Here is a 25,560-nt window from a genome sequence, read left to right as displayed (position 1 = left end):
ATATTAAAATAGAGATAAAACAAATAACATTCCTTTAAATAAATAATTTGGGAATATTTTTTATACAATATGCTCTATATATAAGCCATACAAAATATTAAGGACAATATTTTGAATAAATGCATAATGATAAAAAAATATGTAAACACAGATTGTAATATTAATGAAATGATAAGTCAAGATACTGATATAAAAAATAATTCATATTATCAAAATGATGATAAACAAAAAAATAAAATGAAAGAGGCACATGCCAATAATAATATACTCGATAAAAATGAAAATAAATTATATGCCCCTAACAATAATATTCATAATTTGTCAAAAAATAATGACAATATAATAAATAACATAACAAATGAAAAAAAAAATATGAATAATAATTTAGAAAACAATAAATCAACAAATGAAATACAGTTAAACAACAATTATAATAAATGTTATAAAGATGAATACATTGAACAAAATAAAAAAATGCACACAAATAAATATGACTCAAAAGATATTTCCTTGCATAATCAGAATATATGTAACACAAATTTTAAAGAAAATGAAATTATAAAATTTGAAAAAAAACAAAAAAAAAGTGAAAAATTAAAAAAAAATCGACAAAAAGAAATAATCTCTGCATATTGGCTAAAAGGTATTGCTGATATATTAAATGAAGGATTTAAAAATGGATATATTAAAGGTAGTAATATAATAGGAAAAAAAATTGCAGATGTTTTAAAAAAAGTTGTAGAAATATATCATTGGGAAAGTGTATATGAATTAATTGAAATAATAAAATATTTAGGAAAAGAAATTATTAAAAATAATAAAATGATATTTATAATACCAAATATTATAAGAAGGGTACTAACTATAATAAGAACTGAACATTTTAAACAACTTTATTTATATAACAATAATTATATAGATATTATGAATAAAAATAATAATATGATTATTGATGAATTAACAAATAAAACAGTTAATAATAATTTTTTATATGAACGAGAACTTTTAAATTTTGAAAAATCACTTTCATCTTATTTTGAAAATTCATCAAAAAGAAATACATATAAAATATCTGCAACAAATACATTAAAACATTCAATAATTGAAGGAATAACTGAATTAATTGCTGAAATTGATTTATCTTGGGGGGAAACTGAACAAAGAACATCTTATGACTTGTTCATGGAAAATGATGTCATTTTAACTATGGGGTATTCATTTGGGGTTGAAAAATTTCTAAAAAATATTAACAAAAAAAAAGAAGGAATATCTATTATAGTAGTTGGTGGGGATATAAATAGAAATGGATTTAAAATGGCAAAATTATTAAGTGAAGATGGAGTAGATACAACATATATACCTGATTCAGCTATTTATGCGGTTATACCAAAAGTAACAAAAGTTGTTATTGGGTCAGTAGCTGTTTCATCTTCTGGTGGTGCGATTACTAAAATTGGTGGATATAACATTGCTTGTTCAGCATTTTTTTATTCAAAACCTGTAATTGTTGTATTGCCATTATTTAAATTACTTTATGATCCATTATATGATCCTTTAAGACAAAATGAATTACAACCTGGTCCACCCATGATTTATGATAATACTGAAAATTTATATATTCGAATATCAAAATATGATTATATTCCTCAAAAATATATTAATCTATACATAACAGAAATTGGCCCTATAGACTCTTTTCAATTATATAATATTGCAAAAAAAAAGTATCATCCCGATGATATAGATTTAAGTTTTGATTAAATTTTTTTTTAAATTAACATATTTGCAAACTATTTTTCATATATGTAAAAAAAGTTACAAAATATTATCAACAAGCTAGGTAAGTATATAATTTTTATATTTCCTGCATATATTCATTTTTATTTACATTTGATATAACATATTGTATGATTAAAAAAAAATTATTATGCAATTTTATTAACGTTCATAATATTCTCTACTTTTTTTTGTGAAATTTATGCACGGTCAGGTTTTTTTTTTTACTCTATATTTATATTTAGATCCTTTTATCGCTATAATATTTCACTACATTATTATCGATACACACTTATCGTTGTGTTCTTATTGCTATTATTTTAATTACATATTTTTATCATTATATTTACGATTTTTATACGTTTTTTGATTTATTACCAAAATTATATTATCTTTGTTTATATATTTGTTTATAATTATAATATGTTTAAAACAACATTAAACAAGTAAGGAATATTATATTTGCATTCCTTTTCATATAAAGTAAAATGCAAATCACCGAAAAAAAGGAAAATACATAAAACATAATTTAATCGCCAAAAAATGAAGATTCATTATCAATTAATTTTTTAGACCCATTTATCGAATCCAGTATAGCATCAATGTTTGTTTCCAGTACGATTCCTTTAAGAAGTGGGAAAAAAAACAGCCAAATATATAAATGAAATGAATAAAAAATTCTGTACATATGCTTATGTACAAAATTAAGAATAAACATATAACAATTATTAAGCCAATTTCACTTACCTCCCATTACGATTTCATCCAATATATAATTTATCTAATAAGGGTAAAAACAAATAAATATAAATAAATGAAACTCAATATAAAAAATAAAGGTGCTTAAATGAAACCATATTTATATTGTCTATTTTTTTTATTCCAACCTGTTCATAATTATATACTAAATCTAGCTCACAAACATTTTCAAAATTCACATCCAAAACTTGCACAAAAACCTGCATATAAAAAAAATTTATTATTTACACCGCAAAACATTAATATGCATATAAAAAGCTAAGAAATTATCCCCCCCTTCATACGCTTGGTTTGCCTCTTATATTTTTTTTGTTTTCCATTTTTCTATATTTTCCTAACCTGAATTAAATCCAAAATCCCCAATTCACTTTCCATGGAATCAATTATAAAAACAAAGAATAACGTAGCAAAGTGTCTAAAAATATGTTACATATAATATTCATATTTATATTTTTGAAAAAAAATCCAAAAAATATATATTAAATTTATTTTACATATTATTTGTTATTATCTTCCCTTACCTATATACAACTTTTGCATCGAAACCAAACAATTCCTCATTATCAATAAAACAACAGCATTCATTTGATGGCCTTTTTATAATTATTTCGTGGATTTTTTTTGTTATTAATTGTTGCCTTTCATGATTCTAAAAATGATATTGAAAATTTTATTTATATTATGTTATACATATTACTTCAAAATATGTTTTGTTTTATTTCATTTCATTTATTCATTTTATTTTTATTTCCAAATTTATTTCTTACACTTCCATCATAAAAACGCAAAAACCGAGGCTTTCCATTTGTGTTAATTATTAACACACCCTTTATCATATTTCAAAAGTATTTATTTTGTATTAGTTTGAAAAGCAAATGAATATACAAAATATTTTTATAGTAACATATCCCCTATAAATATTATATACAACTTGTTTTTATTTTATTATATATTTATATTTCTTTATATAAATAAAAATAAAGATAAATTTATTCCCTAAACAACAGTTATTTTTATGATATTTGAAATTTATTCACTTTTTAATAAAGATATAGTTTTCAGAATTTTATATCAATGAATATGTAAGCTCATATATTTGTTCCTCAACAATAAATGAAAAATAAATAAATATACATATGTATATAGAAAAACATTTCATATTTTCTTTGAATTTTATTATTTTTTTTTTTTAGAGTGTGTTTTATATTTTATTTATCTAACAATAATATTCTTTATCTATATTTTTCACAACTTCAAAAAAATAAAAATAAATATTTCAGAGTTTACATTATTTCCACCCTATTCCAATGTTACTACATAATTCTAAAAGTTTTTTTTTTTTCAATTTTGTTAGTTTTTTTTCAAATTTTATTTTTGGACAAAAATTAATACAATTCATTTGTAAAAGCAGTGTATATATTGTTAAATAAAATAATTATAATAAATTTTTATGGGCAAATTTATACATAAAAAAATAAAACATATTGTATACCTTTGATTTATTCTATAATATATATAAACATGTACAAGAAATAAATATATACATGGCTACCTGAATAATAAAAAAACATAAATATGTTTTGATATATACCATTGAGCATATAATAATAGTCTTATTTTTTCTACATTTCCGTCGCTTTTATTTGGGCAATATCAAACCTTTTTCAATGAAGCATATTTTTGCTGATGCACTCTCAACTCTTTACGAATTTCTTCAATTTTTTTTTTTTTTTCTTCTTTTTCTTTTTCTAATTGCAAAATAACTTCAGATTTGTATAACTGGAAATTAAATTCGAGCTTTTCCTTTTCTCCTTGTTTTAAAAATTTATTGTGTTCTATATGTTTTGTTTTTAAATGGCTAGCTAATGTTTCTGTAAGTTTTTCATATTTTATATCTAAATCCGAGGATATTTCTTTTATTTTGTTTTCATAGTTCGTATCATTTGCATCTAATTCCTTTTCATAACTTTTATAGTCATTTAATAATATTTCAAGTTTGTCATTAATATTTTGGTTTTCTTCTTTAGAGGAAGTTAAATTTATTTCAAAATTTTCAATTGTATTTTTAATATTATTTATATCATTTTGAATAACATGATCAATTAAATTTTTTTTCTCATTTATTTCTTTACATAATGTCTTTAAATTATTTTCTAATTCTTTATATTTTTTTATTACACTATTATCACAATATTTATCGTTTTTCTTATTTTGAAGTTTTATATATTCATCATTTGATGCTGATATTAAATTAAAAAATTTTGAGATTTTAAAAAAGTTATTTTTTTCATCTTGTAATAATTTTTCTGATATTTCTATTAAACTTAAAAGTTCACATTTTTTTTTTTCATTTTTTTCTTTAATTTCATCTATATTTATTAATTCTGTTTTCAATTTTTCAATATTACATTTACAGTTATTTATAGAGATGTCACCATGTTCTATCTTTTTATTTAATAGATTACATCTATTTATTTTGTCTAAATTATTTTCTTTTATTATATTATATTCATTTTGACAATTAACTGATTCTTTTTCCTTTTCTTTAAAAATATTTATATTACTTATTATAGCTTCACTTGCCTCTTTTACAATTTCTGATATTTCTTCATCTTCTTTTTTTTTATTTTCACATATTTTTGTAACTTCTTTTAATTTTAATTCGACTTGTGCATAATTATATTCATTCATTTCTTTTTTATTTTTCACTTCATTTATTTTATTTTCTATTTCACAAATTTCCTCAGATAGCTTATTATTTTTTTCATTTAAATTTGAATTAAAGTCAAATAATTTTTTTAAAATATTATTATTATCTTCTTCTAAATCAGATAATTCATTTGTAATTTTTTTTTTTTCTACTAATAATTTGTCAATTTCATTGTTTATATCATTTATGTCTTTTTCTATTATATTTAAGTTTATAGAAGTTTCTTTTTTTTCACTCATTTTTAAATTACAACATTCTTTTATATTTTCAAATTCTTTTTTATAATGTTCTATATTTCTTAGTAACTCTTTATAATTTTTTTCAATATTATCTTTTTCTTCACTTTTTATTTTAATATCTTTTATAAGATATTCATACTCTTTTTTTAAATCACATAATTTATTTTTAATATCAATAATACTATTCTTATATTCTTTTAATTTTTCATTTTTCTTTTTTATAATCTCATAACATTCTCGAAATTCATTTATTTCATTTTCTTTTACTTCTTTTAATTTTAATTTCATATTATTATTCTGTTCAGACAAATCAGTTACTATACTTTTATATTTTATAAATATATAATCTAAATTTGTGCTTGTATATTCAAAATAATTTTTTATTATTTCTTCCTCATTTTTTAATTCATTATCTTCAGATTTAATTATTTTTTCTAATTCCTCTGTCATATATTTTAAGTAAATATATTTTTTTTCAATAGTTGTCAATTCAAATTCACTTTTAGATCTTTTTTTTAATTGCTCACTTATTATTATGCTAATATCTGTTTTTATATTTTCAAATAATTTTATCTCATTTTCTTTTTCTCGATTTTTATATCGTTCATCAAGCAAAACCCCTAAGCTCGCTCTTGTCCTTTTTCCATGCCTTTCCATTTTTACTATTTTTTATTCCACTTTTTCTACAAATTATATTTTTTAAAATATTTTCAAAAAAAAATGCAGCACTTATACTTCATATAAATATTGCCCATATAAACAAGATAAACAAAAACAGACAAAAAAATATCGTTAGACTTTGACAAAAATTCTAATAATAATAATAAAAAAAAAGTTATATAACAAGAATGAATGAATAAATAAATAGCATCAAAATAGAACAATATAACTATTTTTTTTAGTTTTAATTTTTAATACTTTTCAATCTAATTTATGCATTTTTTTTATATCATATATAGACAGTAAAAAAAAAATTAATTTGTGTGTACGTACTAAATTGTCTTTTATTTTGTTAATACATGTTTATTATCAAATTATATGCCCAACAAAATAAATGCATAACATCTTGATTCCTAGATATATACTACACCCTCACATTACATTCATTTTGGAAATACAAAAAAATTAACAGTTTAATTCATATATAAATTTATTACAAAAAATATAAACGACAAAGTCAATTTTGTTAAATAAATTTATGTATTTTTCTTATAAACGTGTGAAAAAAATATTGCAAATTAATAAATTATATTATGAATAACGAATTAATTAGTTTATGCGTTTTTATGCTCCTGAAAATTGAGAATCGTAATATTGCACATGAATGCGAATGTAAAATAATATACAAAAAAAATACCCACTTAATAAAAACATTTATCCAAAAACATATCGATACTCTATGCAATAACTAAAATAGCCGCATGCATGTATGTATGTATACAAACAATGTGCCAAAACATGAAAAAAATAAATTACGTCATTTTATATTTTCAAAAATTTTAATTCATTAATCTTTCCATCTATTCCTCTCGATTTATTTCCGGTCCATTCATTCGTTCCATTTTATCCCATTTTTTTTCTCCAAAGAAAAATTTCTTGTTTTTTAAAATACCGTCGTTCTTCTTCATCAACAATTATAAGGTTAATATAATATTTAACAGAGAATTTATTTTGAACATTTTTATAAGTTGGAGTTAAATCAAATCCACTTAAATATAATCTAACAGGTATGCATTCAGATTTAGTTGGGGATCCATCCATAATTTCGTATTTTGATAAAGTTGATGTTTCAGTTACACAATTTCGACCAATACCAGATGTTTCAATTTTTATAATATCTAATTCCATGTGTTTTATTTTTATTCTGACTAACAAAAAATATACTTTTCCAACTACAACATCTTTTAAATGATATTTCGATTTATCATATTCAAATTCTATATGTAAACAATCTTCAATTCCTACTTCCATTTTTATTGTGTTATTTATTTCAGGAGGTATACATACATTTTGTACTATGAAATCTATTTCTTTTTGTATATTTCCAGAATATCCTTTTATTATATTTAATCGAACAAAATATCTTAATTCTGCATTTTTACCAAAATAAGATTCATATTGTTTATCTACTGAAGAAAATTTCCATTTAAATTGTTTACTTTCTATTAAAAATCCAGGAGGTTCTAAATCTTTTGATATTGAAAAAAAATCATAAGAATTACATTTATCATTTAATATATTTATTTGGCCAATTAATTCTAATTTTATTCCATAATGTTCAATTTTTTTTCCTGGTTTTAAAGTTATTGTTGCAATTCCATTTATATCTTCACCATCTGAAAAAATCGGATATTTTTCACCTTTTTTATCTTTTCTTAAAAATGAAAACTTTCGGCCTTCTTCAGTATCTATTTTTAAATCTATAGAACAGACACTTCCGAATATGTTAGCTAGCTAAAAATAAAAATGTGCATAATTTTCATGCATGTGTACATATATATACATTATTTATTATCCAATTTATGAAACATTTATATCTATTCATTTTTGTGTAACATGTATTTTAACTTTTTTTAATTGACTACAAAAATATATCTTTGCAAAGTTGTTTTATATTTACAAATAATTTTATACATACCATTGTATTTATCGCAATTGAAATGATAAAATTTTAAAGCAAAAAAATGTTTTTAATTCAAAATTAAATTAAAATATAATGTTTAATTATTAATTCCCATTATACTAAATACTTATATCCCTTCTTAAAAGGTTTATAGAGAAAGAAAATAATAATAAAGAAATTCCTGTCGCAATTCAGAGTTCTTTATTCTGGAAAAAGACCTTTCTTTTTTTATGTTTTTCAAAATATTATACATATATAAATAGTTTATCCAAATCTTATTTCTTAATTACCTGTACTATTCATATGTTTAATTATGATCCATCTATATTATACTGAAATAATACAATAATTCAACAACACTTGCAATATGGCTATATTCTTCTTATAAAGAATTTATTATGCTTTTATTTATTATATTTAATTTATACGCTTTTAAGTAATATATTATTATTATACCTTTTTTAAGTTTGTTTTAAAAAATATTTTTTCAATAAACTTTCACCTTCCATACTAAGTCAAATAAACAAAAACTATATCAGTTCACTAAACGTTCGATGTAATATTATTTATTCAAAAATTCGCATATATGTGTATATTTATATTTATACTGTTTTATCTTCATACAATTACTAAACTTAAATTGTTTACCTCGCACACTCTAATATATTATAAAACACACATACAATAACTATTCTTTATTTTGCTATTATTTTAATAATTTATTTTTATTTCTCTTCAAGTTTTATATGATTATTAACTAATTATTCGGAATATTCACTTTTTCTTCTGCAAGTTATAACTTACCCATTACCTATTTAACATATATTTTTTATTTTGTGTTATGGGAAGGCTTTACTTGTATATTATTCTGATAATATTTCAATAACATTTTATTTACATTGCTATTATATTTATTTTTTTAAATATAAAGAAAGAAATACACACAAAAAAATTATGAACTGTTCATATTTTTATACAATTATAAATTTATTCTTCAGAATATTGTAAGAAATAAAAATAAAATATTTCGTTAAAAATATTTCAATGCCCATATTTGTTACCCTCTTTCAGCCGTGCATAATTATTATTAATATATAAAAACTGATAGATATGCTTTTTGTTTGTGTTTATTATCTTCAATTGTGTAATATCACATTATAAATATTAATTCACATTATTTCTAAAACCCTAAAATTATATTAAAATAATTTATGTCTTGTTCAGAATTTTTTTTTTAAATTGATCTAAAAAAAATATAATAAAAAAGCTACCTATATACTATCTTTACAGAAAGCGGCGTTATTTTTCATTTTATAATATAGATAATGATAAATTAAGTATAACAAATATAACATAAATAATGAAATCTAATATATCGAATTAACAAGTTACCTCATTAACGATATAATATAAAATAGGTTATAACCACTTTAGAGTTAACACCTTACTTTCCACAAAATCATAAAAGACTTTAAGGTGCATACACATTTCATAATTAAAATAATGTTTTTTTGAAAATATAAGTATTCATTAAATTATTATTTGTATACTGTTATTTTTTAGAAAATGTTTTTAAAAAGAAAAATTAAAAATTATATAAATATGTACACATAACTATTATAGCATCGTAGTTATATAAAATCGTCGAAATTTGAAGTTTCAATGTAAATATAAAGACGGAAAAATATAAATGAATAGCAAAATGAAATAACAATAACAATAAATGAATACGGAAATATGCATATGTATCCATGTAGTTAAATTCGAATACACATACATATAAAATAAACAAAAAAAAGTAATTAAATGAATCGGCATTAAATATTAAAAAATGAATAATATATATAATTCTTCGTTTTTTTTATTGCCAAATATTATTTAAGAGGCCGGATAGCATTTTATCAATATAAATTTTAATTTAATTTAATAAAATAATGTATATCTACAAACTAAATTTGTTACAAATATTATAGATTCACAAACTCGCTGCCATAACCCAAAGTTTAAAAGTAAAATATTTATGGGAACAAAATAATAGTCAAAAACAAAAAAAATATAAATTCTTATTCATATTCTATAATTTTACACAAATGATACAAATGATAGGATAATGCTTACAAATCTGATTTGGTTTTTTTTTCTTATCGTTTTGTTTCGTATGGATTAGCATATGCATATTTTAATTTGTTTAAATCCTTCAAGTTACTTACATAAACATTTTTCTCACATAAATAACAAAAAGTCCTTTTCCCTTTTTTTTTTTTAATATGATTTGTACTAACCCATTCGGTAGATCTGCATAAAAGTAATAGGGTCGTAAGGGATGATGATAAAAAAAGAATATTTCGACCAACTGAAATAAACTTATTCTGCACTCTTGAAAAAAAGGTGAACATAACAAGCTAAAAAAAAAAAATAATAATAAAATAAAAAATATATATTATCATTTCTATGCCATTTGTTCACTCAAATAAAAATAAACAAACATCCATATCGTGTAAAGGGAACTATCCATATATTACTTGAAAAAAGGCAACTGAAAAGAGCATGAATTTAATCGCTGTTCTTATTATAGCTCCATGACTATCCAAATTTGTTCGACATACTTCATAAATCAAGTTATACTTATCTATGTAATATCGCAGAAAAAAATATAACGACCCTAAGGGTAGAATGAAGGGAACAGCAACGCTGCAATAGAAGAAATAAAAGAAAAGAAAACATGAATGAACACAAACGAAAAGGCCAAAACGAACCATTGATGCTAATAAACAAGTGACAAGTTATTTTATCATACCTAAAGGTTAAGATCAAAGCTAAAATGGTTGTGTTAAATCCATACCAATAGCCAAAATCAAAGGTCCATGTGTTTATTTCTTTTTTTGTTACAGTTTTAACAATTGACCTAACTGTTAAATTACAAAAAAAAATTATTATGCAAAAATTAAATAAGTGAAAATAATCAGGATAATTATTTATACACAATTCAAATTTTTTTTCCATACTTGAAAACTGGGGAATTTGCAATAACTGATTTGCACATGTCAAAAAACAGCAATGAAGTAAATATCTCATAGCAAAAAAACCACTAGAATTAAATAAATAAGCCCCTAAACGCGTCGACCATTGTCCTATTTCATCGGAATACATAACCTTCAAAATATTTTTAAAATATAAAACATTAATTATAAATTTATATAAATATATACATCCATTTCTAGACACATAAATTTTTTTTTTTTACCTTAATTATTGAGCTAAGCGGAGATAAAGAAAGCAATGGAATAAGAATTGTATTTAAAATTAAGAAAATAAAATTTCCTTGCAACACATATGTGTGCTCGCTTGATTTTCGTATAAATCCAATTGCCATTGACACTCCAGTAATTAAAGCTGGTTGAATAATACTATTCACAAAGATAACAATAAAGGGAGATAGCCAAGCTAAAAAAAAAAAAAAAAAAAATTATTCATAAAAATAAATGTATAAAATTTTATTAAAATAATAAAATATACATAAGTATAGACAAATAAAAACTTACTTGTTAAAATAGCACTAATACTTCCTGAATTAGGATATTCATCCCTATATTTTTTAATCAATAATTTTATAATATTATCAATTGATGTAACTGTTAAAATAATAATGGTGTTAGCCAACACTAATAAAGCATTTAATATAATAAAACGTGCACATATCTTATAACTATGATTTTTAAGATTTTTCCAAATAATATCATAATTAGGAGGAGCATTTGATATAACCCATTTATTCCTTTCAGTAAAAGGAATATTATGAATACAATCATGAACTGATTTTGTATCAATAAATGAAACAAAGCATACACCCGTTGATTTTTTAGGGGTTTCATTTTGAACATGATAAAATTTTATTAAATGTTCTTTTAATTTTTTTTTCCAATGACTTTTTTTACTTTTTTTAAAAAAATGTAATTTATTAAATATATTCTTTTTAGATTCAAAATTGTATTTATCTTTATTTTTTTTTAATTTAATAGAAAATTTATTTTTTTCTTTATTTGAAAATGACCCTACCCCATAAAATATCATTTCATTATTATTATTAATTAAATTTTTTTCGATATGAAGTTTATATGGATAATTTTTATCTGCTATATTTGTATTATTCATTTTATTGTCTTCTATTTCATCATAATCATCTTCATCACTTGATTCTTTTGAATACATTTCATTTTCACCATTACAATTGCCTCTTTTATTTTCACTATCATAATTACTATTTTCATCATAGTTATTACTACTATTATTTGGAGTTATATTTTTTTTTTTTTTTTTATGTGAACTATATAACGTTTCATTATTATCAATATCATCAGTTCCTTTAATATGATCTATATATTGTAATATGTCGTTACTTTCTGTATTAACCCCAATATAATTTTCGCATTTATTATTATTATTATTACTTGTCATTTCATTATGTTCCACATTATATCCTTCCTCATTTGGAGTTTCACTATAATATTTATTTCTTAAATATATTTTATTTCCATACACTTTTAACATATCATCTTTACAATTCTCACACTTTTTTTTTCCATCAATATTAACAGATTTCGATTTATCATTAACATTATTATATACCTCTACTTCATTTTTATCACATATAGATAACATAGAATCTGTTGTTTTCTTATTTTTACTTAAAAAACTTCTAAAAAAAGTTCTTGATCTGTCTTTTTTAATGCTTTTTTTTTCTTCATTTTCTTTAAGAAGCTTTAAATTTTTAGTTGCGTTAAATATTTTTTTTTGTTCATGATAAACAATTGAATAATCTAATATAAGATATGCAGAAACAACTTTATTATTTGTTAAATTACAAAAATATTTATATATTTTATAAGCATTTATTTCATTTTTATCGATATGGGAAACCATAATAGTAAAATTTTGAGGTAAAAATTTTTTTGTTTTTTTTTTATTTGGTCTGATTTTTCTCCATAACAAATATATAAATGTATAAGAAATTGCACTATATATTATTGTAATAAAAAATAAAATTGTCAATACATTAATATCAGATATTTTTCCAGCACTTATATAATTAAAAAAAGAAGGATTGTTTAAATTATTTCGTGGTAAAGATAAATATAATGGCAATACTAAAAATATCCCTAATATACACAAAGAAAATATAATATTTCTATTTGCTTTTAAAAAAAATAAATAATATTTTATTTCTGTATTAACAATTTTATCATCTTTTATATTTAAAAACGTTCGAAATTTATTTTCTCGTCTTTTTTTTTCTGATATCTTTTCTTTTTTATTTCCATCATTTCCCAAACCTTTTTCTAATTTTATATTTCCTTGAGTTTGATTATTTAATATGTATATATTGTCACTTATTTTACTTTCATCTCTTTTCTTTCGTAAATATAACCATATACAAACACAAATAGCAAAAAATACTATATCAAACAAAAAAGCTATTAAAAAATCTTCTGTCTCATTTTTCATTTTCCTTTATTTATTTCAATTCATATATATGTTTAAATAATTATGAACATCTGAAAAAACATGACATATAATAAAATACATTGAATCGTTTCTTTATTTCTCTATATATTTAATACGTACCTTTCATGCACACACTTCTGTAAATGTGATGTTTACTATCTATACTTTTAAATAAAAATTAAATTTATGTATATCTCAAAAGTAAGATCTTATAATATTTCCTTTAATTACTTTTTTCTTTATCTATACATATTCTGCTAACCATCAAAGTTGTATATATATATATATATATATATGTGTGTACCGATTTAACTTCTGCACACTATTTATAAATGCACTTTTACAGATCTTTCTTAAAAGGTAGTTTTTGAAGGATAAATATTTCACTTCTAAATAATTTGTATTTGATCAATTCAGTTTGTCAAGTTTATATTAATATAATTAAAATTATAGTGAAGTTCACAAAGTATATCAAATTAATTAAGTATACTAATTCAAATGTTTACTAATTCAGTGGTTAACTGTCTACTTGACTATTACCAATTTATTTATTTTTAATTTATTAGTATTCTTATTTATTATAATAATGCCATTTATTCTAAACATGTAGTTTTTTCGACTTATTCAGTTATATTTATTCATAATAATTTTTTATTTAACGATTTCATATGTAATATAATATTTTTATACATACATTTTATATGATTAATAATGTTGTTATATTTGGATTTTTTTACTATATATAAAAGTATATTTTACATAATGCATAAAATAAAAATTTTAATAAATTATTATTTCCCTTATATTTTTTTAAATGAATTATTTTGTTTTATCATGTAATTATATTTATAATTATATAAATAATATATCATACATATATAATATTTAAAACAACAAAATAAAAAAAAATATATATCTACTTTTTTATAATATTTTTTTTTTATAGTAATAGCTTTTTTTTCGCTTTTTTTTTCGGCAATTTTTCACGTATATTTCACCAAAATTTCTGTATTGTATTTTTATAAATATGTAACATATATATAATACATATTACTCTATAATATATACTTTCTTACATACTTTATTATTTTTTAATCTCCACCTTTTCAATTTTTTTTATAATTATTTACTATATTATTTTTTCATACATTTTAACAGTTTTAATAATTTTCTTCACCTTTTTAACCTACATTTTTTTTTAACTAATAAATAATATATAATTTCTAAATTTCCAAATAAATTATAATAATATAATAAAATATTTACATTTCTATAATATTCCATAAAATAAAATACATTGACATAACATCCATATATATATGTCTTATATTATATATTCCTATTAATATTCATTGTTTAAATAATAAAATCACAATTTTATTTTCCCCGATTCAAACGGTTGTAAAGAATATATATTAAATATATGCACAAATCCCAAATATACATATTCTTTAAATATATCTCAGTAAAAGTCTATAGTTAATTCCATATTATTAATATATATATATAAGAAAACGATATGATGTACAAATTTATTAAACCGTTTATTGACTTTCAACCATATATTCGCATTTCCCCTATTTTTACATCATACTTTGCAAACTTAAAATTATACTATATTACAGGGCAATGCAAATTCCTGAAACTCATAATTTTCCAGTATTCAAACAAAATAACAAAAACTGTGCATAAAAATTTATAAAATTTATAATATTGATCAAAATTGTAAATACAATCAACTCAAATATATGTCTTTCATTCTTTCTAATTAAATAATAAAATACAATATTTTTTTTTAAATATAACATAACCGATAAAATCTACATATATATACACAATGGTTTATCTTTTACTCTTGTTTCATATCTAGAGTTTTAAAAACTAACACCCATTTTTTCTATTTTCATACTAATTATTATATTGTAAAAAGTTATATAATCAAAACCTGAAAATATATCTAAATAAATATGTATTCATCTATAAAAAAATAATAGTACAATCCTTTATATTATTCACTTAATAATATATGTAAATACTAAAAAAATAAAACATAATAAATGAATTTTGTCATATTAATAATTTACATTCATATAACACATTAACATTTAAAGATATTATTATAGGGAATGTTTCCATACGTTATTTCAAAATTTAATATAAAAAAAATAAAACTTCCATTAAGCTATATAATGCATATACACATACTTTTTTTATAATCCTATTATATGCTGTTTTATTGTGTTTTAGGGGATTAAAATATTAAATTGTGTAGAAAAACGTCAAAGTGCAATCATAAACAATATTTATGATATAAACGAAAAATTGTATAAAAAATATAAACTCATTAAAATGACATCTTTTTGTCGTTTTAAAATATATTAAAAATATAAACATATCATAATCCTATTTAAATATTCGTTTATTATTATTCTTATTAAAAACTTTTAAAACATGCTCGAATATCCTTTGAAATTAATTATATTAGTAATATCAAAATGGGTGAATATTTTATACTATTAATTAGCCAAGTATTTACACGTCTAAAGCCTTTTAAAGAGGAACTTAAAAATATATAAATAACATCTTTACTATGTTTTTTTTCACAAATATAAAATTATGACCCTTTTACATACACACATAATTAATAAATATACATAAAATTCTATATAAATGAGTAAACAACTTTGATCGTTTTCCTATGAATGTTACTAAAAAATGACAAATTATATAGATAGATATTGTCTTGATTTCTCCCCCTTAATTTATATCTTGAAATTGCTCAACTTTTTAGGTCAAATAATATCATACATATTTGTTCCGTAAATTATTTTTGTTTCTAAAGTTTTATTTTTTTTATATTAAATTTTAAAATATGAAAAGTAACCCATAAAGAGCTCAATAAAATTTTTAAGTGTACGTATATCTGTGTAATAAAAAAAAATTATCATTTATATAATACCGAAATATAATACACCGTGATATAGATTAATTTTATCCAGCTAGCTATATTCTCTAATAAGTTCAAATAATATATTCTTAATGGTCATAATTTTTTCTATATGATTTTTCAAAAGTGTGCAATATAACCAAATATGTCTGAACATTTTCTTTATTTTATATTACCATGTCAGGAAATTTCTTAACTTTTATTATATAATTTTTTTTAATATTTTTCATATTTGTGTAGAAATATACATTTTTTGGGGACAATCTGATTAATAAACTAAAAATAACAAAATAAAAAAAATTGAAATAATTAAAATACATGGAAAAAAAGACTACATGTGGAATAAATATGAATATATAAGTAAACATATGCAATAATGCATATGAGATACAACAATTTATATAAAGACATAATAGGGATACATAAAGAACATATTCAGTTGATATTTTTTAATTAATTATATATATTTATATGATATAATATTCAATTACTACAAAAATATAATAATATTTAAGCTAGATTATTATTTTTCCCTTTATTCACAATATTGCATGTGCAAAAATGAAATGAAATTTGTTACACAACAAGCAATATGTGCAGACAAATTTACACTTATGATAATGTATAAGACGCCTTTTTAATCGTTTTTTTGTATGTTTCTTTAATACATGGATCAAATATACATACATGTTACATATTAATGCACGCGTTATATATATATATATATATATATATATATATATATATATATCAATACATTTATATATTCATTTAGTTATATAATTACTTTTGCACACACTTATACTCATTCCTGCATTTGCTAAGTCTACATAACTCATAAATATAGTAGTTGCTTACCCGATAAAAAAGTAATTTTTTCATCACCAATAAAATTTTTTTTTCATTACATTGTGTTTGCCGCCATCATAAGGTCTTTATTTCGTGCTTTATTATTTTGTTAAATTTAACATCTACATTTAAGCATGATAATTATTTTAAGTTTATTCATAAACTCATGAATATTTCAAATAAAACAATATATGAACGAAAATACATTGTTTGAAACTTCGAAGCCAATCCCAAAAAGAATGTTGGCAAAATGAAAATACTGTTGTATACTTTTCTTTTTTGTATTTGCTCTGGTTTTGCAAAATGCCAGAAAGCATATAATTTTGATAATATAATAAAATATCTTAAAGAAATAAAAGTAATACCTAGTTATATACCAGATAAACTAGAAGAAAATATTCAATTAATTCCACCATATTTAGTATATAAATATAAAAATAGAATATATTATATACATAATAATGTTGATATTTATCCAGTAATTAATAAAAAACCCAAACCAGTTTTCCCAATAGACCCAGATGATACATATGAATGCACTCATAATAATATAAAGAATACAGTTGACGATGAAGTTGAAGAAGATGATGATACTGTCGATATAAACAGTTTTGTTCCAGATAATGAAACAGGCATGTTTGTACCTAACATAAATGACATCAAGGAACAAGCAGGAACAAGCGATGAGTTTGAAATTCCAAAAAATAATCAAGTTCTAATAGACCAGAATGGATCAAATGCAATTGTGAATATATTTGAAACAGAAGGGTGCACTAACTATTTAATAGGAGAACTTGTAGAATTTAGAAAAAATAAAGAAATTTGTGAAAATATTAAAACTGAATTTGAAATATTTAATAAAGATAATATATATGAATATAATGAACAAGATGAAAAAACACCAACACATAATATTGAAATATCGGATTTCTATACCTTTTTAAATGCCATACACATTTTATTTCATGAAGATGAATATAATAAATATTATACAATAAATAACGTTTCAGTTAAAGATATTAAATTATTTATAAAAGAAGCATATATTAATATTCACAATTCTTTAAAAACATATATATTATTTTCTGGATTAAATTTTAGTGATTATACATATAGCCCAAAAGAGTTTTCTATAGATGCATTGTTAAATGATTTTTTTCATTTAACAAATGATTCGAATGATAATATGAATGGATCTTTCGAAAATATAGAAAGAATAATAAAATACGTAGCAACATCAAAAAGTAGATTAACAATCAAATTAGTAGAAAATGCAATTATAAATTTTTTAGATGAACAAAATTTAATGGTTTTAGATATAAAATTAATATCACACATATTTTCAACAAATCGAATATTAAATTATAATGAAAATGATATTATTAAATATGCAGCTGATTTAGTAAATATCTCTGAAATAGATATATCGCCTAGAATTATTTCAACAATATTCATATATTTTGCACAAAAAGTAAATATATTCCCAATGCCAAATTATCCTACTTCAATTGATTATGATAGTCTTTTGTTTTTAGAAAATAATGACCTATTAGCAAATATAGAAAATATATACAATAATTTTTTCAAGCATTTTTATAGACATAGTAATAGTACGAATAAAGGTAAAAAGGGTAAAAGCCACGAACAAATACTACAAACAATACCATGGGCTGAACAAATTTATTCAAAATTTAAAACCACACATGATTTATTATCATTTAAATATGGTGTAATACTATTTTATAATTCTTATGTGAATATAATGGAGTATTTAAGTAGAAATAAAAGTATTAAAGATATTATAGAAAAGCATAAAGAAAATAAACAAATAGGAAATCTAGATCAATTTATAAACGAATTAATAAAGCTTTTACAAATTGCACCCCCAGAATCAAACATAGTAAAAGAAACACAAGATGCAAAAGAAACATTACCAATATTTATAAGCTTAAAAGATGCAAATAGACATAATCGTAGAGTTCTATCTGACGATCTTTATGATTCTGATATTGATGAAATTGATAGTCATGAAATGTCAGAAGATAATGACACGCCAGATGAAAACAATAAATATTTAAAAGAATTAAAAATAACAGTTGAAAATGAATTAATAGAGGAACGAAAAAAATATGTACTTGAAAGAAATCAAGAAAAACAAAAAAAAGAACAATTTATTAAAAAAGAAATAGAAGAAATTGATAAAAAACATGAATTAGAAACACAAAAATTAGAAAAAGAAGAACCACAAAAAGAAATATTACAAGATGAACAAATTGACAGGGAATATGAAAATGGCTTAGAAGATGAAACAATAATTGAAAGGGACCGACTAATAGCTTTAGGAAAAGAAAATATTAGATCAACAGTAGATAAAAGTAAAAGATATGATAAAATGTATTATGAATTAGCACTTAAAACATTAACAGACGACCCAGATGAAGTATATGGTAGAATTGTTAAGGCAGGATATGGATTTGCATCAAAATCAGAACAACAATTTCAACAAATTGTTTACACATTAAACGATACTACAGCACCTAAATATGATGAATTAAAAGCTGATGTTTTTCGTTCCCTTGATAAAAGTTTTAATACATTATTAAAAAAAATCAAAAATCAAAAAAATATTACTAAATCAGATAATCTAAATAGTTATAAAAAGGATGTAGAATCTTATTTAAATACAATAACAAAAAAAAACCCTGATGGAAAATATTATATGTGTATAGAAGATCTTATGGTAACAAAATTTAATGCTTATAAAAAAGAACTTATGAATTTATGTGATAAAAAATTTTATGGAAATTTTAGAAAAAGTTTGAGTAAGCATTATCTGAAAATGATGCGAGAATTTAGAATAACTCTAAAAAATGCAATAAGATTAGCACAAGATCTTGCAGCTAGCTATGATCAAAACGTATATATTCCAAAATTTACAAATATTTATACAGAAAAAAAGAATTTGTATAAAACTAAATATGCAGAAGATCGACGAAAAATATCGAAACATCTAGATAAGTCATATAGAAATATGTTAAATAAACATTACAAAAAAAAGCAAAGAACTATTAATAAAGAATTACAAAAAATTAAAAAGTATGTTATAAATCATATTAATGGTGCTATTAAAGTGTTGTATAACACGGTATATACAGAATTACAGATTGATAAAGTATATATATTCAAACAAATCAATGAAATAAATATAAATGTTAGTGAACTATCCAAAGAAAATGAATCTCTAAATATTAAGCTTGCAAATTTAGAAGCAGATTTACAAAATATACCAAATTTTGACAGTAAAAATTTTACAGCAAAAAAAGAAACAATAAATAAAGGAATAACTAATGTTAAAGAAAATATCAAACAAAATATAAAAAAAATTAACGATTTTAAAGACCAATTTAATTCCCTTTCTACTCAACATGATATTGTCGTAAAAAAAATAAATACTATACATGAAATCGAAAAAAAACTTCGATTATTTAAATATGATATTGAAAAAAGTTATAAAAATGAAGTATTAAACAAAGAAATAATTGTAGATCAATTTACTCATTTAAGAATGGTGTATAAAATAATACAAGACACTATCTTAGACTTATTTAATGAATTATACGATATAGAAAATCAACATATAGAACTCAAAATTGATTTAGAAATATTAACAGATAACTATAATGATAAAAAAGTACAAGTATCAGTATTAGAAAAACTATATCAAAGTCAATTAAACACAAAAGAATCAAACATTGAAAATCTTGTATTACAAAAGACACAATTAACAAAATTAGAAAATCAAATTAAAATATTAAAAACAAATATAGACAAATTAAAAATTAAAAGAGAAATTATATTAAATGAAGTTAATTATATAACAAGTGATAGTGCTCGCAATCCACCACATACTATTAATTATTTGAAAAAATTTCCATTGGAACCAATTATTCGAACAAATACTACTTTTGAAAAATTTATGGAAGATTTAATTATTAATTTAGAAATAGATAATCAAATATATCAAAAATTTATTAAAATTGTTAAAGGTTATATAAGACGTGTTCCGAAAAATGCAATATTTTCGTTTAAATATTTAGAAAATCAAAATAAAAAAAAAATAATAAATGAAAAATATTATCAAATTTACAGAAAGGGATTAAATATATTTGTTGAAAGATTATATATATTCCATTCTAATTTAAAAAATTACATTGATGCAAAAAAAAAAAAAAACATACCAAATATATTACCTGAAAGTGGTAAAAAAACAAATATTGCTTCAACACAATCCAATGAAATTTCCTATTTAGAACGAAACATTATTCATATTGAAAATATATTAAACACGTTAAAAGCAAATGTGTATATACCAGATATTAGTTACATAATAACTAAGCCAGAATATTTTTTAAATGAGATAAAAAATGAAGATCCAGAAAATGCACGTCGATATAAAGATTTATTAAATAGTTATACACAATTAAAAGATATAGCCAATAATATTAATATTGTTTATGAAAAAATGAGTGCATATAATAGCTATTATAAACACGCATCAGAAAGAATATTACGATATAGAGCTTCGTTAAAATTTTATCATGAAGTATCAGATAAAATATACTATTTCAGTTTCAGAAACGAACAAATAAGAACCGCTGTAATAGATGGAAAAGTTGTAACTGTTGATAAATATGGAAAACATATAAAACCATTCTCTATGCTACAATATATAAATAATGTTATAGAAGATGTATATGATAAAGATAAATATTTAAGTGTAATAAAAGAAGAAACAATGTATCCATTCCCTTTAAAACCTTTAAAAGATATATATATATTAGGTAAAACTTTAAAATATAATTTATTGCGTAATAACCAGTTAAGTGAATTTAAAACCTTTGTTAAATCCAAAATGTATACAATTATTGAAAAAAATGATAACAATCCATATATATTTGATAAAGATGAATTAGATAAATTAAAAATAATAAAAAATATGGATGAAACAAATAATAATACTAATTTAATAGAAGGAAGTTTAAAAAATTTCTTTTCACATTATTCAGATATTTTTCAAGGAATAGATAATAACATTCATAATCTTGTAGAAAACACAATTAATGAACTTTTAAAGAAAAATGGTCTAAGTTATAATGCCTTATTAGAAATTATTAAATATTTAAAAGAAAAACCAAATATTTTAAGAATAAAAGAAATTATATTATTATGTGAACGAATATTAAATAAATCTAATTTGCATTTTATCAATCCTGATAAGTTAGCCTTTTTTTTTGTTTCTATATTAGAAGCATTCGATATTAAAGTTCTAATGACAAATGTAAAAAGAAATGATAATAAATCAACTATTATTTCGTATTTAAATTTATTGAAAATGGATCATAAAAAGGGTTTAGTTTTGTCTAATTATGTAAAAGATTTCATATTAAGATTTTTAAAACCAAAAGAAAATAATACACAATTAAAATATAATCCTAAACTATTTGAATTTTTAGAAAGTATAAATCACAGTTTAGATGGAAATGGAAAAATGTATGAACTTTTTAAAAATAAAAACCCTGAATTTAATACTCAATTATTAAGCTCAATTAAGAATAGTCTCGATGCCTTTTTAAAATACTTTATTCCAAATATAATAAATACACATAACATTCACGGAAATTTTTTATCCTATTATGAATATAATAAAAAAGAAACCGAAACATTTCTTTTTAATAAAAATGATGATCATGTCAGTGATTTCAATCGATTGTTATCTTTTTTTCTATTTTCAATAAATTCAGAAGTACGGAAATTACATAAAGATCATATAAATAATGCAGATATAAAATGCCTAAAAGAGCATCCTCATTTTAATTTTGCAGATCTTATACCAAATATAGATGACGATAAAATAAATTATAATTTTAATAAGTATATGAGCACAACTAAAACTAACAATATACAACCAATAATGGTTTTATTTAGATTATTTTTTCATCCAAAAAATAAAGACTTATTTACATATTCTAATGTAATTAATGTAGTAGAAAAATTCTTTACATCTAATATATTTGATAATGATACTAAAAAAATGATAGGAAAACTTGCTTACTCATTAATGGCTCGATTATCTTTTATAGTAGTTTCATATTTAGAACCCAAAATTGAAGATGTAATAGATGGTATTGATATTAACTTAATGAATCTATTCCATAGTGTTATTAACAAAATTGTATATACTCTTTACTGTAAAAATAATAAAGAACATTTAGAACCATTTATTCCTACTAGTATGATTAAAAATGATAAGGTATTCAAATTAGATGCATTAAAAATATATAACGAATTTCTGATGTCTTTACCTGAACAAGACAAACGATCTGCAATCAACTTTTTCCAAACAGATTTCCCTGAAGTTGTTACTACAATTATATCGGATGCTCTTGGTTTTGTAAATCATCATTTAGAAAAAGGACCAGGGGTATATCATTCAGATGAATATATTAAATTAGAAACATTATTCAAAATTAATTACAAACTTTCTAGTAATAATAATTTATATTATGATAATTTTGATGAGTTTATTCAAAAAAACCCAGAATTCACTCAATCCCCAAATTTATTATTTATGAAAAAAGCAGAATATGATAATACAAATAAAAAAATTATATATAAAAATGAATTAAACCTAGAAGATATAATTGATGAAAAGTCTTTTGGATTATTAACCGAAGAACTTTTTAAAGAACATTTAACAATTAAACAAGTAAATGATAGATTTACTAATATTATGAAAAAACTAAAATTTTTAATGCCAAAAATGCATGTATTTAAAGATAGATTAGATAAATCAGGAAATCAAGAAATAGAAAAAGATATATATGAATATATATATAAACGTTTTAAACATTTAAACTTATCATATTCAATTCAAGGTTTAGTATATATACCCATAAAAAAAATTATTGATTTTATTTTATTTCCAAGTGTGCTAGTTCAAAATGTTGACGCAGATTATATGACTATGCAACTCGATTATAGATATAATCGTTACATAAAATATATAGATGAATTAACTAAATGTTTAATAGATATATATTATTATAACAAAAATGATAGTTGCCTTCGTTTTGGAAATTATACAAAAAATGAAATCAGTATAGAACAGAAAGTTGTTAATTTAATGCAAACTCCATTTATAGAAACCTTAGAAGAAAATAAAAATAATTTTGTATATAATAAATATATATCAGATAATGATGATATATTTTACTATTTTATTAATAAGTTATTACCAATTAATCACAATATTGAAAAAAATAAATTAAGTATACAAATATTCAAAATTAAATATTTTGTTCTTGAAATTACGAAATTTGTTATTAAAAAAGCCCTTTCAACAATGCCTTCATCATATTTAACTAAAATGACGCATCGCCATATTAACATAAATATCGATCATATAATAAATAGTTTATATTCTTTATATGCAAAAGCTAATAAAACAAAAACTAATGAACAACAACACCAAAATACTGGTACATATGCTCATACAATAGGTTCTATAATTAATTTTATGTATAATGCAAATGATGATCTATATGATTTTGAAATTTTAGATGAATTCAAACCTGAAGAATTAATATTTGATCCAAAAGAATATGCAACTGAGGACGATTATGATGAATATGATGAAGATATTGACGAAAGTGTTATTAAAAAGCCAGATGAAAGTGAAGAAGAGAAAAATGAAAAACGTGGTATTATGATTGGATTAGGAGGAAAACAAAAAGTTAAAAATATTAAATTATATTTAAATAATTATATTTCTGAATTTTTGTTAAATAATAATATATCATTTAAATATTTATATCAATTTATTCAAAATATGGACAAGTTTAAAGCATATTTACCAACCTTATCAGAACTATATATTTTTATAGACAAACATGTTAATATTATCAATTCTATTTATAGTTCTTATTATATTCCTTATACACAAACAGATACTATCATAAATATATTTGTTGACACCTTTAAGGCACTTGGTTTAGATATATACTCAGTTTAATAATCAGATTTATCAATTTTAATCAATAATATACAATATAGATATTTCAAGAAATTTTTTATTTATTTTGCTTTGATCTAAAAA

At 21.0% G+C, this 25,560-nt stretch overlaps 6 protein-coding genes across 6 annotated transcripts; 2 read left to right on the top strand and 4 right to left on the bottom strand.

Annotated features, from left to right (window-relative positions):
- Positions 1–168: 168 nt before the first annotated feature.
- On the top strand, positions 169–1,761 carry PBANKA_1463500 (translation initiation factor eIF-2B subunit beta, putative; the record flags this gene model as incomplete). Its single annotated transcript, XM_034568023.1, has 1 exon — positions 169–1,761. One exon carries the CDS (start codon positions 169–171, stop codon positions 1,759–1,761), a length of 1,593 nt encoding a protein of 530 aa, XP_034424462.1.
- Positions 1,762–2,305: 544 nt separating this feature from the next.
- On the bottom strand, positions 2,306–3,371 carry PBANKA_1463400 (AP-3 complex subunit sigma, putative; the record flags this gene model as incomplete). Its single annotated transcript, XM_034568022.1, has 6 exons — positions 2,306–2,400; positions 2,524–2,557; positions 2,664–2,735; positions 2,875–2,950; positions 3,057–3,184; positions 3,303–3,371. The coding sequence occupies 6 exons, from the start codon at positions 3,369–3,371 to the stop codon at positions 2,306–2,308; spliced, it is 474 nt and encodes a 157-aa protein (XP_034424461.1).
- Positions 3,372–4,188: 817 nt separating this feature from the next.
- PBANKA_1463300 (conserved Plasmodium protein, unknown function) lies at positions 4,189–6,141 on the bottom strand (the record flags this gene model as incomplete). The annotated part of the gene is made up of 1 exon (XM_034568021.1): positions 4,189–6,141. One exon carries the CDS (start codon positions 6,139–6,141, stop codon positions 4,189–4,191), a length of 1,953 nt encoding a protein of 650 aa, XP_034424460.1.
- Positions 6,142–7,047: 906 nt separating this feature from the next.
- PBANKA_1463200 (vacuolar protein sorting-associated protein 26, putative) lies at positions 7,048–8,125 on the bottom strand (the record flags this gene model as incomplete). The annotated part of the gene is made up of 2 exons (XM_034568020.1): positions 7,048–7,938; positions 8,123–8,125. The coding sequence occupies 2 exons, from the start codon at positions 8,123–8,125 to the stop codon at positions 7,048–7,050; spliced, it is 894 nt and encodes a 297-aa protein (XP_034424459.1).
- A 2,123-nt stretch (positions 8,126–10,248) lies between these two features.
- PBANKA_1463100 (CSC1-like protein, putative) lies at positions 10,249–13,609 on the bottom strand (the record flags this gene model as incomplete). Its single annotated transcript, XM_034568019.1, has 6 exons — positions 10,249–10,509; positions 10,630–10,798; positions 10,905–11,016; positions 11,113–11,260; positions 11,352–11,551; positions 11,650–13,609. The coding sequence occupies 6 exons, from the start codon at positions 13,607–13,609 to the stop codon at positions 10,249–10,251; spliced, it is 2,850 nt and encodes a 949-aa protein (XP_034424458.1).
- A 4,046-nt stretch (positions 13,610–17,655) lies between these two features.
- Positions 17,656–25,476, top strand: PBANKA_1463000 (osmiophilic body protein G377; the record flags this gene model as incomplete). The annotated part of the gene is made up of 1 exon (XM_034568017.1): positions 17,656–25,476. The coding sequence occupies one exon, from the start codon at positions 17,656–17,658 to the stop codon at positions 25,474–25,476; it is 7,821 nt and encodes a 2,606-aa protein (XP_034424457.1).
- Positions 25,477–25,560: the final 84 nt, after the last annotated feature.

This window comes from Plasmodium berghei, assembly GCF_900002375.2.
Source record: "Plasmodium berghei ANKA genome assembly, chromosome: 14".
NCBI lineage: Eukaryota > Apicomplexa > Aconoidasida > Haemosporida > Plasmodiidae > Plasmodium > Plasmodium berghei.
Note: the sequence above shows the minus strand (reverse complement) of the source record. Positions and strands in the feature narration are given on the sequence as shown.